The following is a 16,637-nucleotide window of genomic DNA, read 5'->3' on the forward strand; positions in this document are numbered from 1 at the left end:
TAGAGAATATCCTAATGAAAGTTTGGTGTCCCAACTGGATTAGTCTGTATTTGTTGCTCTGCTTAACACTTCTCTCTCCATTTTCTTTTTCTGGAAACTGTCTTCTTCCTTTTTTTTATTACTTAAATTCTTTTATTGGTACATTTTAGGTATACAACACATTTACATTTCTCATTGGGAACTTGTACCTTTACATGATGCATCTTGGTTCTTATTTTTCCCCCATCCCTAGCCCTCCCTTCACCCCCTCCACCCTTCCCTATTTACAAAGACTTTGTGGAAACTCTCTTCTGTTTCTTCTCTCTTCTGCTTCTTATTTTTGCTTATCGTTTTATCTCTTTTGCTTGGCAATAAATGATAGCTAATATTGTATTTAGATTAGTGCTTAGCAAGGTAAAGTCGTAAGGTCAAAGATCTCTGATTTTGAGCAGGGTCGAAAACTGCACTTGTAGCAATGTGTTCCAAACAAGAATTTTTCTTTAGCAAATAAAGGATTATGAAACTTAGTACAAAGATGAAAAATAGTTCTAGGAAGTAACATATAGCTACATATAAACTCAAACAATATATAAATAATAGATAAACCTCATATGGTTTTTTTTTGTTGTTGTTGTTTTGGCATCGAACTCGGGTCTTTGCGCTTGCGCAGCAGGCGACAAAACCACTGAGCTAGATCCCCGGCCCAAACCTCATATGTTTTATATATCAGAAGTGCAGATTTGGGGAATCAATAAGTTTACAACCGAAAAGTTGAATAATAACTGACACAGGCTGGAGGGAAAAGTTCAAAATCCATGCTCACTTATGTCTTATATAAACCACTTACAATCTCTGTTAACTGACTGCCTCATAACTGTAGGAGTCTTTAAGTTCAATTGTCAGGATTGCTTAGGTTTCAGCCTTACTCTCAGAATGGTGGATTGCCTGTTTTTACTGACTCGAATTCTGTTCATCTGCTGCTACTTTCTAACTGTATACTGCGCACAACGTAAGAAATTTTTGATTGGTTTATTTATATAGATTGACGATATTAAGAATTAATTAAATTCAAATTAGAGAGGGAAGAAATACTGGAGTAGTAGCCAAGAATAAGGAACTAGCAAAGGTTCTAATGTTAAATATTCACAAACCTGAAAGCATTTGATTTTCAAAATGTGTTTATTTTTGGAAAGGATAATTTTTTTCTCTTGAAGCTAACATGTTTGTCTTTAAGACAAACATAAAATATAAACAATTCTATGGACTTCTAAAATTTTTACTTGTGTTGATATAGTGATTATTTTATACTACTTATATTTAATAAGTTGTTCTTAGACTGTATAAACATTGCACTTTATTTTTCAGAAAAGTTTCAATCTTCAATGTGTTCAATACAAATAAGTATTTACTCAATATAATAAAAGTCATGCGAATCCCTATAAAAGAGATAGCTAAAGAAATAATTGATAAAATCACATCTGTCTATGAAACAGAAATTAAAACCTTTGCCAAGCCAAGCAGTACAATTCTTTTTGTAAAGAAGTACAATTCTTTTTCAATAGGTAAACATTAAAATTCCCTCAACAATGCCATTTGACCCAATAATTTGGGCAAAGGATTTTTGTAATGTTGGGTAATTAGATAACCAATGGAGCATTTTGCTTAGCTGAGGTTGTTTTCATATTTTAAAATGACAGTAAAGTTTTAAAAGTGTTTTCACTTAAAATTCCATTGTTTTCTGTTATTTTTTATTCATTTTGGCAATATGTTTATTTAGCAAAATAAGTGTTTCATATTTTACCTTAAGAAAAAAATATGCTTTACAAAAAGCATGTCTTTCTTCTGGATTCTATAGCCCTGATTTTATTAGAGACATTTCTCCTTCTTCTCTGCCACCTTCAACACCAAATACTCATATATTTGGAAACTTGGGATTCAAACAATCTAAAATCTTACTCTGTGTAACTTCTACTTTGTATTTAGGCTAGCAAAGGCTCAAAATAATTCACATTTCATGGAATTATAGTTTCTGTGCATATTTAAAGGGCCTACGGCACATAGAAAACTTTCTTTCTCATTGATTTTAAGACCCTAGAAAAATTTTCTGAGTTCATACTGGGAAGGGTATAGTATCATTGGCAGAATAACTCTTCATAGTGGTCTTGGAAATATAAAAAAAAATCATTAAGAGTTGGGACTGAAGTGCCTGCTACTCCTAGTGGCTACAAGTAGGGTGAATATTTAATCTACCTTTTAAAATCAGTGCTCTTTGGGAGTGAATTATACTATTAATAAGTTTTCCAGGATAACAGGTATAAACCAGAACTGTCTTTGCAAACTAGTAGGTATGATGACTCTCTCTTTGGGTATATTGTTTTGTCTTTCCTTAACCATAAGATGAAATTCAAATTTAATCTACACTAACTTTATTTCAAACATTACATGTTCTTTTGTCTATAAAGTTCTATACTGACTTTTTAAAGCCATGCTATAAAAATCAGTAAGCCCAAAAATGGAAAGAAAACATGTTTGTATATTCATCTTGATTTTTGAAGCCTATTTCTTGATAACGTGAGATTCGAACATCGGAGAAATATCACAGTTATTTCTATTTTCCTATCTTAAGATTTTTTAGTGTAAACAGTTTTTCTAACATGCAAGACTTTTGACATGTTTAGTATGCAAGTTTGAAACATGTTTTATGCTGTTAAGGAAATTTTTGAATTTTTAAATTTACAGCCAACTGTACATCTGTGACCAACTTTGATGATTGTCCAGAAAACATAACAGATTTCTGTCCAGAGAATATTGCTTGTGCATGCAAAGATGGAGAGCCTTTTTGCAAGTAAGTGGTTATACATGGTCTAAAACACTGCAAATATAATACGTTGTACGTAATAATTCATTGTTTTGTTTGCTATATTTAATAATGTAATAATTACTTTAAAATATTTTAATCAGAAATGGCTGTGATCTTTTTAAAATACCATAATCTACTGTTTTAAAAATAATATAATAAATTTTTAAAAATTAAAATTGAAATTATCTATATTGAGTTTATGGATTAGCATCATTCAAAACTGCTTTCCACAGTCTTTCACAGCTAAGATACATATATTAATAAATGTTTTATTGCTCCAACAGAGAAGAAAAGTTCCAGTGCATATCATTTTTTACAATAGTAATATTCCTGATGTTATATTTTATTTATATAAATAAAATTTCTTTGCAAATCAAGACATATTTTAGTAGCACTGTGTCCTACAGTTTTGTTTTCGAGTTTATGTTTTATAAAAAGTAATTGAGTCATGAATTGTTTTCCTTTAAAACTCAGGCAGATTTTCTATTTTATCTTACCATAAAAATGAGAGTGAATGGGTCAAAAATGAGATGAAGACTCAGGAAAAAAAAATATAGTATAAGAATGAGAAAGTGTGCATCTGTAAGAGAAACAATAGGTGGGTTGTACACCACTAACTAGATACACTGAATGACACTGAATGACTAAAATACTTTTAGTTTCCGAAGTGCACTATTTTCTCTGTCATGTTTGAATGTTTGCATATATTATAAATTCTTTTTATTACTCTTTCTTCCTTTCCTCTTCCCATGACAGCTCTTCTTACCTCGACAAATTTTTACTTGACCTTCAAACTTAAGCTCCTCTATACTGCTAACATAATGCTTAAGCCTTTGACTATGTGCTACAATTTCTTTGGCTGTAGGTTATATGTTCCCTTTTTGAGAGCACCACAAAAATAGGAACTTAGTATTATTTATCTCTAGTACCTAGCACAATGTCTGGCATACAGAATGTGTTCTATAAGGGTTTACTGAATAAATTAATCAGTCATTCTATGGGAGTGGTTGCTTGCCTGTGCAAAATATTGGATGCATATTAAAAAGGATCAAATGTAATTTTTAAAAAGCAATTGAAGCCAGGCATGGTGGAGAATGCCTGTAGTTCCAGCTGATCCAGAAGCTTAAATGGATCATTTAACTCCATAAATTAGAGACTAGCCTTGTTAACATACCAAGATTCTATCTTTAAAAAATAAAAAAGAAGCCACTGGATTTAGCATTTTGGGATTATTGCTAACAATCTCTTGGATATTGTTCTAAGACTGAGGTGGAGACAAAAACCAGATTGCAAAATTATATTCAAGGAATGAGAAATAAATGCAATAAAACAATGAATAAATTATGTAAGTCATTTGAACATTGTAATACTATTTTGTAAACTCATAGAGAAATTCTGGAAGGATCTGATTAACATTTTGGCTAACAGGTAATCATCTTTTACCCATCTTTGTAATCTCTACTATCATTAGTTGCCTCATTTGTTTTAAAAGTAATTAAAATTGTTAATTTTCATACCACATTAACATTATGCCTATTTTGAAGTGCTTTTTTTTCTACCAAGTTGATTCAAACAAATTACTTAAAGTTATTGTACTGGTGGATCTCAATATGAGTGAAACTACTTAGGGCTTTTATTTCCCCTATACATGTACACCTGACACTTTCTTTTGATATTTATGTTCTGGAATGACCCAGTCCTAGTGTATGGGGCCTGGCCCTGAGGTGCCATGAGACTGAAGCAAGAGAAGTAGATAGATCCAGGATTGCACAGACTGCATTTTATTGAGGGACTTGCTGACATAAGCATGGCCCTAAGCAGCAGCAATACTAGTTGGGTCCCTGCAATTTGGGACAGAAGAAGTGTAATATGGTTTATGGCAAAACTGACTACATCTTAGCTGAAATGTACCTGTTTTATCTTAAACTAATATCAAAGAGTCAGGTACATTCCTGGAACACATCGTAAAGCTCCCCAAGCCACTTTACTGATTTTGTCTCATTATAGTACCTGGGAAACTATTTAGGAAAACATACTAAACTTACTCTGGGGCAATGATAGCAGTTATCACTAAAGATGGTTACAGTCATGTCAAGCTGAATTCATACATTCTGTCCCTCATAACCAGCTATTACACTCTTACATGCTTCCACTTCTTCATTGTGCCCTAACATGGCATATTGTGAGGCCATTTATCTAACTTGTAAGTAGAATCAACAATAGCAGTAACAATGGTACATGTACTAAAAAAGAATAGTTATGCAAATGAAAATGATCAATTTTACCAACCATTAGCCCAAGGCTCCAAATCTATGACTTAGTATCTCCCTTATAGAAGTGTCAAAATCAGACAAGACATTAATATGGATTTCCATAGTTTTCAGGATAACAGCAAAACTAGCCAAACTGCAGCTATGGATTAAAAAAATAAATGTTTCATGGAGACTTGTAAATGTAAATCTGTACCATCTAGAAAGAGAATACTGGTGGTATCCTCCCTGTTAAACAACATCAGCTGGGGGCTGACATAGTGAAACATACCACACATGTTGGCCAACAAAATGTGGTCCATGGGTGATTCCTAATGCTAATGGTTAAGTGGGATGCCAGTTAGGAGGCTGAGTGAGGGTCTCAAGGTATTTTTTCTAGCACACTTGGGGCATAAACCAGTCATAGGTCCAGAATCCAACATGATCAATGGAGACCAAGATAGGAGGGCTGGAGACTCTTCACACTGTAGCAAGAAATACCTGACTCATCCAGGGAGAATAAGCCATTTGGAACCCCATAGAATTGTACCCGCCCTTAGATTTAATACTTGCTATGTTTAAAATAGCACCATGTATCAATTCTAACAGTATAGCATCTGGGTGGACAGCTTTGACATAGGCCTTTGGGACAGAGGCCAGAGCTCCCAGGTGCTTATAAGGGGCAGACCTACCAGCAACTGCATGTGCATTTAAATTTATTTACACCTCTCCAAGGATTTCAGCTGCCTGAGTGTTATTTGGCAGATACAAAGGTTTACATGAGCCCAGTAGAACATTGTTTCACTTACTTTTGTGCCATTCAAAATGTAAGGTCTAGGGCCGGGGATTTAGCTCAGTGGTTTCACCGCCTGCTGCGCAAGCGCAAGGACCTGAGTTCGATCCCCGGTACCAAAAAAAGAAAAACAAAATGTAAGGTCTCAGTATGATACCCAGTTGTCAGTATAAACAACCAGAAACCGTGGCTCATGAATTACTATCAGACACATCACCCATAGCTCTGCCCGTTGGCTGCTCTGATCGCTCCCATCTCAATCCAGATAGTATCAGGGTCAGGTTGTGTTTCCAGACACCTGGGTTCTTTCTTCTGGGCTTATCTATATATCAAGCATTTTGAGATATGCCCCCCCATCTCATACTTGTGTGAACATCGGTATGATAACCAGACATAATGCTATCTATAGCTTTGGAGTCACTGAACTGTCAGAGAGGGCACGATATTGTTGGAAATACACATGTCAGTTATTTAGAGTTGGAGTCTGAACTACAGTGTATTGAGGCCAGTGATAAGGCTATCTACTTATCAACAGACTAGTTCTCAATATGACCAATAAAGTCAGTCTTTATCTGTTATAAGGCATTGTATGCTGCTAGATGCTGCTTTGCTAAAAGGGTATATCTAGTTTCAACTCCAAGGCTGTGACCAGATGTAACTCTTATCCTTGTTGTTTTTGCAAGAAAATCTAATTCATACCATCTGATATAAAGTGGTATCTAACTGCATTGGCATGGGGCACCTGTGCCTACTCTATTATAATATTTTCTGGGTGTAGGCATTGAGCTAGATGAGGAATGAAATCTCTCCAATAACCCAAGAGTCTATAAAAGTGTCTACATCTTCTATAATTCAGGGGATGAGAAAGGCTTGTGCTTTTTCTCACATGGTACCTGGAGTCAAATTGGCTTACGTGACAAGACCTCCACCCCTAGGAACTGCAAAGATGGTCTAAAGCTTTGAATCTTGGGGTTCACAGCCCATTTCACTCCTGTGTAAATGAGCACAGTCACTCTGTTTTCTGTGACAGTATAATCTTTACCAAATAGCATGATATCATTGATATACTAGAACTAGATAATATTAGTAGGCAATGTCCAATCCCCCTTTTCCCAAGTTAAGGCAAGCCACTCTTCCTTTCAAAGGAATGCTGAAAAAGGGTATTTGGTAAATCCAGAACACCATACACAGAGCCAAGGGAGCATGTAACTTTTTTTCCCAGTACCTGGATAATTTTAGACATATAACATTAGCATAAATAGGAGATATCACCTTATTTATCTCCCTATAGTTCAGTCATTTTCCAGCTTCTATCCAACTTTTTCACTGTTAAGATAGGGCTATTAGTGGCACATTGGGAGTGTCATAGAATCTCAACCCATGCAAGTTCTTCTATGATCTCTCCAATGTCATGATATCCCCCTGGGAGATTGTACTGCCTGCCATTACCACCCTTAATTAGGGGGAGGAAGCTAACAGAGTCCCATTTTGCTTTCCCCCTCAATCTTTCATTTGCCATCTGAAGTTTGAGTCTGAATTCCCCCACAGAGTTCTGTAATGTTTTTCATCATAGAATATCCATCCCTAGAATGATCTTGGGGACTAGAGAGATCGTATCAAATATGGAGCAGGGATCTTCTCTTTGTCCATGGAAGACAAGTAGATCATGAGTTTCATAAAATGTCTCTAATCCTCTCCTGAATCATTCACTCTGGGATGACCTTGGTTCCACCCCTCATCACAGGGAGTAGGGTGAATCCATCTCTAACAACCAGCAATGCTGGAGCTTGAGAGTTCTTCCTTTACCTCCATGGGGGTAGTTGAGGGAGATTAGAACTGTTTTTGTGGTTTAAGTTACTCTCATAAGACTACCAAGATTGCATTAGGTTACATATCTATCTTTTCTCCAGGGTAAGCAAATCATACCACATCTGCTTTCTTAATATTGTAATTGACCTCTTTATTTTCTCTCACTTTTATTTGTTCCTTTTTACTATGAGGTTTTATGACAAGTCACACCCTATCCTGGGCATATCTGGTTTCTTCTAGGTTGGCAATAGCCTCACCCATATCATAAACGTCTTGTCTGACAATCAGGCTGAGGAGGGAGAGAAAAGACTCATACTTCCTTGAGGGGAGTTTTATAACAGTTTATTTTCCCTTCTGATTGTAAAATGGCTTTATATGGTCCTTCAAGTATAACATAAATGTTCCTTAGCATAAATAGTTTGTTGCATCCCCAATTTCCATAGAATATGTACCCTGGGTTTCCTCTATGCTTTTTCATGGGGGTCCCTGTCCTAATAGAGCTTCTTCATTTGGCTATGCCTCTTTCATGCTCAAGATGACCAAATTTATAAGGGAATAACTTTCTTGTATCTGTAGGCTCTATGTAGATGCTGCCTAGCACTGAGTGCGTAGTAATATTACTCATTTTCTCAGCTTCATTTCCTCCAGAGAAATGTCATCCATTCCCATTTCCCAGTCTCATCATCCAGGTAGTCAGACTTCAGGAGACAGTTGTTTAATAACAGGATTTGCAATATCTAGAAATTCTGTAGCTGTACCAAAGAGTTTCTTGAGTGGGAGCACCCCCTTCTGCATCTGCATATATGTGCTTTTGCCTTGCCTTGCATTAATGGTTAAACAAAAATGCAGGACTAATAGGTAGGGACTTTCCTTCTTTCACTTCAATATCAGGTATCAGGTCCTTCTTCATTCCTATCCTCCCAGGCATTACTTTTTTTTTTTTTTTTTGCCTTCTGGTCATGAGCTCTCATCTATGATTGCTCTTTGAGTTCTTCCTATCCCATCACACAACATAGCAAGATAGGTTTTCAAACTTGGCTTCTCTGTTTCCCATTTTCTGAGCCAGGTTAGAAACTAAGAGAGGGAGTCATATCTCTTTCAAGTTGTAACTCTTCTAATATCCTTATCTTATCATCTGCAGCCAACTGAGCATCAATGATAAATAGAAAGAACTGCCCACAGCAATGACCACCCCACTGCAACAGAATATACCACACCCTTCCTTACCGCAGTGCGATAAGTGGCATTGAAAACATAAATGCTCCAAATCTGGAAATTTTAGGGCATCCCTGTACTTAGGGTGCAAGCACTTAACATAACTGCTTCCCACAAATATTATGTGGCCAATTTGAGATTTCTCCTGGAGATGTTTACTTTCCCTTGCCCATTCCCTAAGTCTCACTAGCTCACTAAATGTTATGGAATAACCAAGTCCTGCTATATAAGAACTAGCCCCAAAGTGCCATGGAACTGAAGCAAGAGAAACAGATAGATCTAGGATTGCACACACTGCATTTTATTGGAGAATTTACTGACAAAAGTATGGCCCTGGGCAGCAACAAGGTCAGTTGAATTACTGGAATTTGGGTCTGAAGGAGGGGATGTATATATGGGTTAGCGAAAAAGTGACTACATCCTAGTTGGAATATACTTATTTCATCTTAAGCTAATATCCAAAAGTTAGGTACACTCCTAGAGCCAAGGTCCAGTTGTAGTTCTTCATACCACTCTAATGGTTTTGTCTATTTATTATTTTTTGAGAAGCTATCAGAGAAAAACTGACTTAGATTACTCTTGGGCAATCATGGCAGTCATGACTCAAAATGATAATAATTGATAATAATCGTGTCAAGCTGAATCCGTACAGTCTGCATGGTTAAAAGAGATCATTTTATTACTAAATATACCTAATATATAGTTTGGGCCAGTTGTTTTAATATTATTAATAAGAGCCAGGCCCTAATAAATGAGGGTTGAATGTATTAAACTAAATGATGCAATTGTTATTTATAGATTCTTAAAACTTTAATAGCATTTCTGAAATTGCCTAAGTATCTACATACAAGTACATCATGCAACATACAGATCACACACACACATGCATGTTCTTACACACACACACAGATGTTCCAAATAATGAATAAAACCCAAATTGAAAATATATTTAAAGATGTAAAATTTTAATAAAATGGGCCAAGCTAAAAACATATGGTAGATATGGACTTTTAATTGCAAAAGTTAATGTATCCTTCAGCTAATGTTCACATTTTTTTTTTTTTGGTACCGGGGATTGAACTCGGGACCTTGCGCGTAGGCAGGTGCCGGAACCACTGAGCTAAATACCCAGCCCACATTTCTTATATACCTTCTGGTGAGTAAGAATAAAAATGTGGACTATTTCATAGTGTTGGTCAAAGAATAAAAAAGTTACAATTACATAGGAGGATTAAGTTCAAGAGATCTATTGCATGACATGGTGAATATAGCTAATGATTATATATTACATACTTGGAAAAATACTGAGAGTAGATATTAAGTGATTTTATCACAAAAATACTTTCAAGAGGTCATGCATATGATAATAACTTATATTTATCAATTCTACAATGTATATATATATTTGAAAAGTTGCTAGACACAATTAGTGCATATAATTTTATCAGTCAATTTTAAAATAAATACATGTGTTTTTATATTCAGATTTTATTTCATACTGATGATTGAAATCAAATAATTTCACAAACTTCCCAGAATTGCTATGAGAAATATAAAAAATATTTTAAAATCCAAGAATTTGTTCAGAATGTATTCCAAATAATCAGTTCATCTCTTCTCCTTAGGCTCCATGCTGATAAACTCAATCTCTGTCCTTATCTTACTGAACCCATCAGCCTCATTTACCACAGTTAATCACTCTCTACTTGGCTTCCAGAACATCCCCTGTACTGTTTTTTTTTCCTTCTACTTCACTGTCTACTTTTCAATTTCCTTTGTTAGTTTCTTCTCTTCTCCTCAACTACTTAATGGAGTGTCACAGGGCTTGGTCTATGGTCTTCTTTATCTGCACTCCTTCCCTGATGACCTATCTAGTCTTATTACTTTAAATACCATCCTAGCTGAGAAAACTCATTTTCCAAACAGAGATGTAACTTCCTACTCACCATCTTCACTTGGATATCTAATACCTTTGTCAGCATCAGCAAGTACAAAAACACTTGAGCTTCCATGACCATCACCCCAAACTTGTTCTTACAGTCTTTCCTACAATTCCATGCTTCACTTTGCAGAGGATAGGAAACATTTGAAGTCATCTTTCAGTCCTCTTTTTCTTGCACAACCACTTACGATCTATTAGAAAATCCCATTGGTTCTGCCTTAAAAAGATAACCAGAAATAACCATTTCTTATCTCCAATCTCACTGTTACATTCAGATTCAAAGCTACCATTACCACTTGCCTAGATTACTGAATAGCTTTGTGACCTATCTCTCTACTTCTATCTTTTTTCACTACACTTTATTTCAATGCAAAATTCCCATTACATTTTTCATAGAAATAGAAAAAAGTCCTAAAAATCATATAAAACCTCAAAGGATCTCAAATAACCAAAGAAATCTTGAACAAAAAGAGGAAAACTGAAGACATCACTACCTGATTTCAAAATATACTACAAAGATATAGCAATTGAAATAGCATGATACTGACAGAAAAAAAAGTCTCGGCCAATGGAACAAAATAGAAAGCCCAGAAATAAATCTGTGTATTTTTTTTGTTAAATTCTTTTATTGGTACATTTTTTTGGTATTAAATTCTTTTATTGGCACATTGTAGGTATACAACACAATTACATTTCTCATTGGAAATTGTGCCTTTACATGATGCATCTTGGTTCTTATTTTTTCCCCATTCCTAGCCCTCCCTTCACCCCCTCCACCCTTCCCTATTTACAAAGACTTTATTTCCATTTTTTCCATTTCTCATCATTTTTTCCTTTACCTTCTTTCCTTTGCCCTGCCGCTCGCACTGCCCCTACCCCTTTGGACCTTTTCTTCCTATTTTACATTATCGATTTTTTATTCTAATAATTGGTACATTTTAGGTATACAATATAATGACATTCATCATTGGAAATTTACACCTTTACATAGTCTCTCTTGGTTCTTATTTTTCACCCTTGCCCAGCCCTCCCTTCAACACCTCCAGTCCTCCCTATTTACAAAGATTTTGTTCCTATTTTTCCATTTTTTCATATTAATCCCATTCCCTTCATCCTTTCCCCTAGCCCTCCCACTTCCTTCCCCTTTGCCCCTTTTCTTACTATTTCACATTATCTATTATACATTTAGTCCTTATATACATTTTCAGTTTCTCACACCAGAGAAACTATTTGGTATTTACACATGTGTGTCCTATTTATTTCACTTAAGAGTATTGCCTCAATGTGCACCCACTTAGCTATAAATGTCTCTAATTTCTCATTTTTATGGCTGAGTAGTACTCCATTTTTTAAAAAAACCCCACATTTTCTTTATCCAGTCTCCAGTTGATGGGCATTTGGGCTGTTTCCAAGTTTTAGCTATTACACACTGTGCTACTAGGAACATGGGTGCACATGTATCACTGTGGTATGATTCTTTTAATTTTGGGGGGAACATCCCCAGCAGTGGAATAGTAGGGTCAAATGGGACTTCCAGTCCTAGTTCTTTGAGGTATCTCCATACTGATTTCCACAGTGCTTGCACCAGTCTACACTCCCACCAGCAGTGGAGCAGGGTTCCTCTTTCCCCACAGCCCCGCCAGCATTTGATATTGGTTGATTTCATGAAAGCAGCCATTCTTTCTGGAGTGAAGTGGAATCTCAGTGTTGTTTTCATTTGCATCTCTTGAATGACCAGCGATGTTGAACATTTTTTCATGTATTTAATTTGCTATTTCTACTTCTTTGTCTGAGAAATGTCTGTTCATTTCAGATGCCCATTTTTGGATTGGGTCTTTAAATTTGGGAGGTCTGATCTTTTTAGTTCTTTATAGATTCGAGATAGTAGACCTTTGTCTGAGGAAGAGCCGGTGAAGATTTTTTCGCACATTGTGGGTTGTCTCTTCACACTGTTGGTGGTTTCTCTTGCTGTGCAGAAGCTTTTTAATAAGAAGAGATCCCATTTGTTGATTGTGCTAGTTCACGGGCAACTGAGGTTTTGTTCATAAAATCTTTTCCTACATTGATGTCTTCAAGGATTCTACCTGACCTCTGTTCCAACTGGTTCAGAGTTTCTATTTTAATATTTAGATCTTTAATCCATTTTGATTTTAGTTTAGTGCATGGTGAGAGATATAGGTCTAGTTTTAATCTTTGGCAAGTTGAAGCCCAATTTTTCCAGCACCATTTATTAAAGAGGCTATCTTTCCTCCAGTGAGGGTGTTTGGCTCCTTTGTCGAAGATGAGATGGCTGAGTGTGTCTGGCATTGTTTCTGCATCTTCTAATCTGTTCCACTAGTCCTCGGGTCTGTTTCTTTGCCAGTACCATGCTGTTTTTATCACAGTAGCTTTGTAGTATAGTTGCAGGTTGGGGATTGTGATACCTCCTGCCATGTCTCTGTTACCTAGAATTGCTTTTGCTATTCTGGTCTCTTCTTGCTCCAAATGAATTTTTGGATTGTTTTCTCGAGGTCTATGAAGTATGCTGCTGGGATCTCAATTGGAATTGCATTAAATCTATATAGCAGTTTTGGAAGTATGGCCATTTTCATTATATTAATCCTTCCTACCCAGGAGCAGGGGATGTCTGTCCATTTTCTCATATCATCTTCAATCTCTCTTTTCAGAGTGCCATAGTTTTCAGAGAAGAGGTCTTTGATTTCTTTCATTAGGATGATTCCTAGGTATTTCAGTTTTTTGGATGCTATTGTGAAAGGAATTATTTGCCCTATTTCTCTCTCAGTGAGTCTGTCATGGGTGTAGAGGAAAGCTATTGATTTTTGTGTGTTGACCTTGTAACCAGCTACTCTACTGAATTTGGTTATTAAGTCTAGAAGACTTTTGGTGGAGTTCTTGGGGTCTTCTATATAGAGTATCATGTCATCTGCAAATAATGACAATCTGACTTCTCAATTACCTATCTTTATTCCTTTTATTTCTTTCTCTTGTCTAATTGCCATGGCTAACATTTCCAGAACTATATTGAACAAGAGTGGTGATAGTGGACATCCTTGTCTTGTTCCTGATTTTAGTGTGAAGAATTTCAGTTTGTGACCATTTAGTATAATATTGGCTGTTGGTTTTTCATAGATGGCTTCTATCAGTTTGAGGTAGAGACCATCTATTCCAATTTTTTGTAGGGTTTTTATCATAAATGCATGTTGGATTTTGTCAAATGCTTTTTCTGCATCTATGGAGATAATCATATGGTTTTTGTCCTTGGCTCTATTGATATAGTGCATTACATTAATTGATTTTCGTATATTGAACCATCCCTGCATCCCTGGCATGAATCCCACTTGATCAGGGGGTATGATCTTCTTGATGATCTTCTGCATTCTGTTTGCCAGTATCTTATTAAGGATTTTTGCATCTATGTTCATTAGTGAGATTGGCCTATAGTTCTCTTTTTCAGTTGGGTCTTTCTCTGCTTTGGGGATCAAGGTGATGCTTGCTTCCAGGAATGAATTTGGGAGTATTGCTTCCCTTTCAATTTCATTGAAGAGTCTAAACAGTAGTGGCAGCAGTTCCTCTCTAAATGTCTTGTAGAATTCAGCAGTGAAGCCATCAGGGCCCTGGCTTTTCTTAGTTGATAAGTTTTAATTACCTTTTCAATTTCATTGCTTGATATTGGGTTGTTCAGAATTTTTAGGTCTTCTTCATTTAACTTTGGTAATTCCTATGTATCTAGGAATCTGTCCATTTCTTCTGTGTTGTCCATCTTATTGGCGTATAGGTTCTGGAATTAAGTATTGATGATCCTCTGGATTTCTGCTGGGTCTGTTGTAATTTCACCCTTTTCATTCCTAATTGCATGGATTTGGGCCTTTTCTTTCCTTTTTCTGACAAGGTTAGCTAAAGGTTTGTCAATTTTTTTGATTCTTTTGAAGAACCACTCTTGGCTTCATTGATTTTTTATATCATTCTCTTAGTCTCCATTGCATTGATTTCTCCTCTGATCTTTAGAATTTCCTTCCATGTATGAGCTTTGAGGTTGTCCTGCTCTTCTTTTTCTAGAAGCTTGAGGTTCAGCATCAGGTTGTTTAATTGGGCTCGTTCTGTTTTCCTAATATGCATATTCACTGCTATGAATTTCCCTCATAAGACTGCTTTCATTGTGTTCCATAGATTCCAATATGTTGTATCGTCATTGTCATTTAATTGAAGGAACTGTCTGATTTCTTCTTTAATTTCCTCTGTGACCCATTGGTTATTGAGAAGTGTGTTGTTCAATTTCCACATGTTTATGAAATTTTTTGAGTTTCCTTTGCTATGGATCTCCAATTTCATCACACTATGGTCTGATAATATACATGGGATATCTTCAATTCCTTTGCACTTGCCTAAACATGTTCTATGTGTGAGTATGTGGTCTATTTTTGAGAATGACCCATGTGTAGCTGAGAAGAATATGTATTCTGATTTTGTGGGGTGGAAGAATCTGTAAACATCTGCTAAGTTCATTTGTTCAAGAGTTCGATTGAGTTCTAGTATTTCATTACTTATTTTTAGTCTAGTTGATCTATCTATTTGTGACAGTGGGGTGTTGAGGTCCCCCACTACAATTGACATGTATGACTTTTCATGTCCGTTAGTATTTGTTTTATATAGTTGGGTGCACTAGTGTTTGGTGCATACATATTTATGATTGTCATCTCTTCCTCTTGGATTCTTCCCTTTACAAAGTTGTAGTGTCCTTTTTCATCTCTCCTAATCAGTGTTGGTTGGAAATCTACTTGATCTGCAAAGAGGATAGCTACTCTTGCTTTTTTTCGGGTTCTTGTCACATGGAGTATTGTTTTCCATCCTTTAACTTTCAGTCTGTGAGTTACCTTTTGAATTAAGTGTGTTTCTTGTATGCAGCATATTGTTGGATTTTGCTTCTTGACCCATTCTGCCAGTCTATTTCTTTTCATTGGTGAATTGAGACCATTAACATTGATGGTAATAACTGAAACATATTGACTTGTCATTGCCATGACTTTTTCTTTTTGTTGGGTTCTCCCCCTTTCCATTTAATTTCTTGTCATGCCAGATGGGTTCATTCTGCTTTGCTTCCTGGGGTTGTGATCCTCAATGTCTGTTCCTAGGCTATTGTGTAAAATTCTTTGGAGTGTTGGTTTGGTATTCATGAAGTTCCTAAGGTACTCTTTGTCATGAAAGTATCTTATTTCTCCATCCATTTTGAAAGATAGTTTTGCAGGGTACATCAATCTGGGTTGGAGGCTGTTTTCTTTTAGGGCTTGGAATATGTCACTCCAAGCTCTTCTTGCCTTGATGGTTTGTGTTGAGAAGTCTGCTGTGATTCTGATGGGCTTTCCTTTCTATGTGATTTGTTTCTTTTCTCTGCCTGCTTGTAGTACTTTGTTCTTCTGTTGAGTTTCTGGAATCTTAACAATTATATGCCTATGTGTAGATTTTCTTTGATCAAGGCTATTTGGAGTCCTGTGTGCCTCACTTATCTGTATGTCAAGCTCTTTTCCCCTGCTTTTGAAGTTTTCTGCCATTATTTCTGTGAAGAGATTTATTATGGCATCTTCACTCTCTCCTGTTTCTTCATTGACTCCAATCAGTCTTATGTTATTCTTCTTTGCATCATCTAGCAGCTGCTGGATTGATTTCTCATGTTCCCTTATAATTTTGAAACAATTTTTCTTTTCCTGGTCATTAATTGCAATCTTATCTTCTATATCTGAAATTCTGTTCTCACATTGGCTCATTCTGCTGTGTAGACTTTCAATGGAGTTTTTC

General features: G+C 35.9%; 1 protein-coding gene across 2 annotated transcripts in view; it reads left to right on the forward strand.

Moving 5' to 3' along the window:
- Window positions 1-823: 823 nt before the first annotated feature.
- Window positions 824-16,637, forward strand: part of LOC110346493 (uncharacterized) — a 90,112-nt gene continuing 74,298 nt past the window's right edge. Inside the window, exons 1-2 of one of the 2 annotated variants that reach the window (XM_021247671.2) lie at window positions 824-988; window positions 2,719-2,824. In XM_021247671.2, coding sequence (XP_021103330.2) covers window positions 913-988; window positions 2,719-2,824 — 182 coding nt within the window. In that variant the 5' untranslated portion in view covers window positions 824-912. The remainder of the gene's footprint in view (window positions 989-2,718; window positions 2,825-16,637) is intronic. The other variant, XM_087196647.1, reaches the window with a different exon arrangement.

The sequence above is a fragment of the Heterocephalus glaber genome, unplaced genomic scaffold (assembly GCF_053883595.1).
Source record: "Heterocephalus glaber isolate CG9 unplaced genomic scaffold, H.glaber_assembly_v1.0 deba00001613, whole genome shotgun sequence".
In the NCBI taxonomy this organism is placed as follows: domain Eukaryota; kingdom Metazoa; phylum Chordata; class Mammalia; order Rodentia; family Bathyergidae; genus Heterocephalus; species Heterocephalus glaber.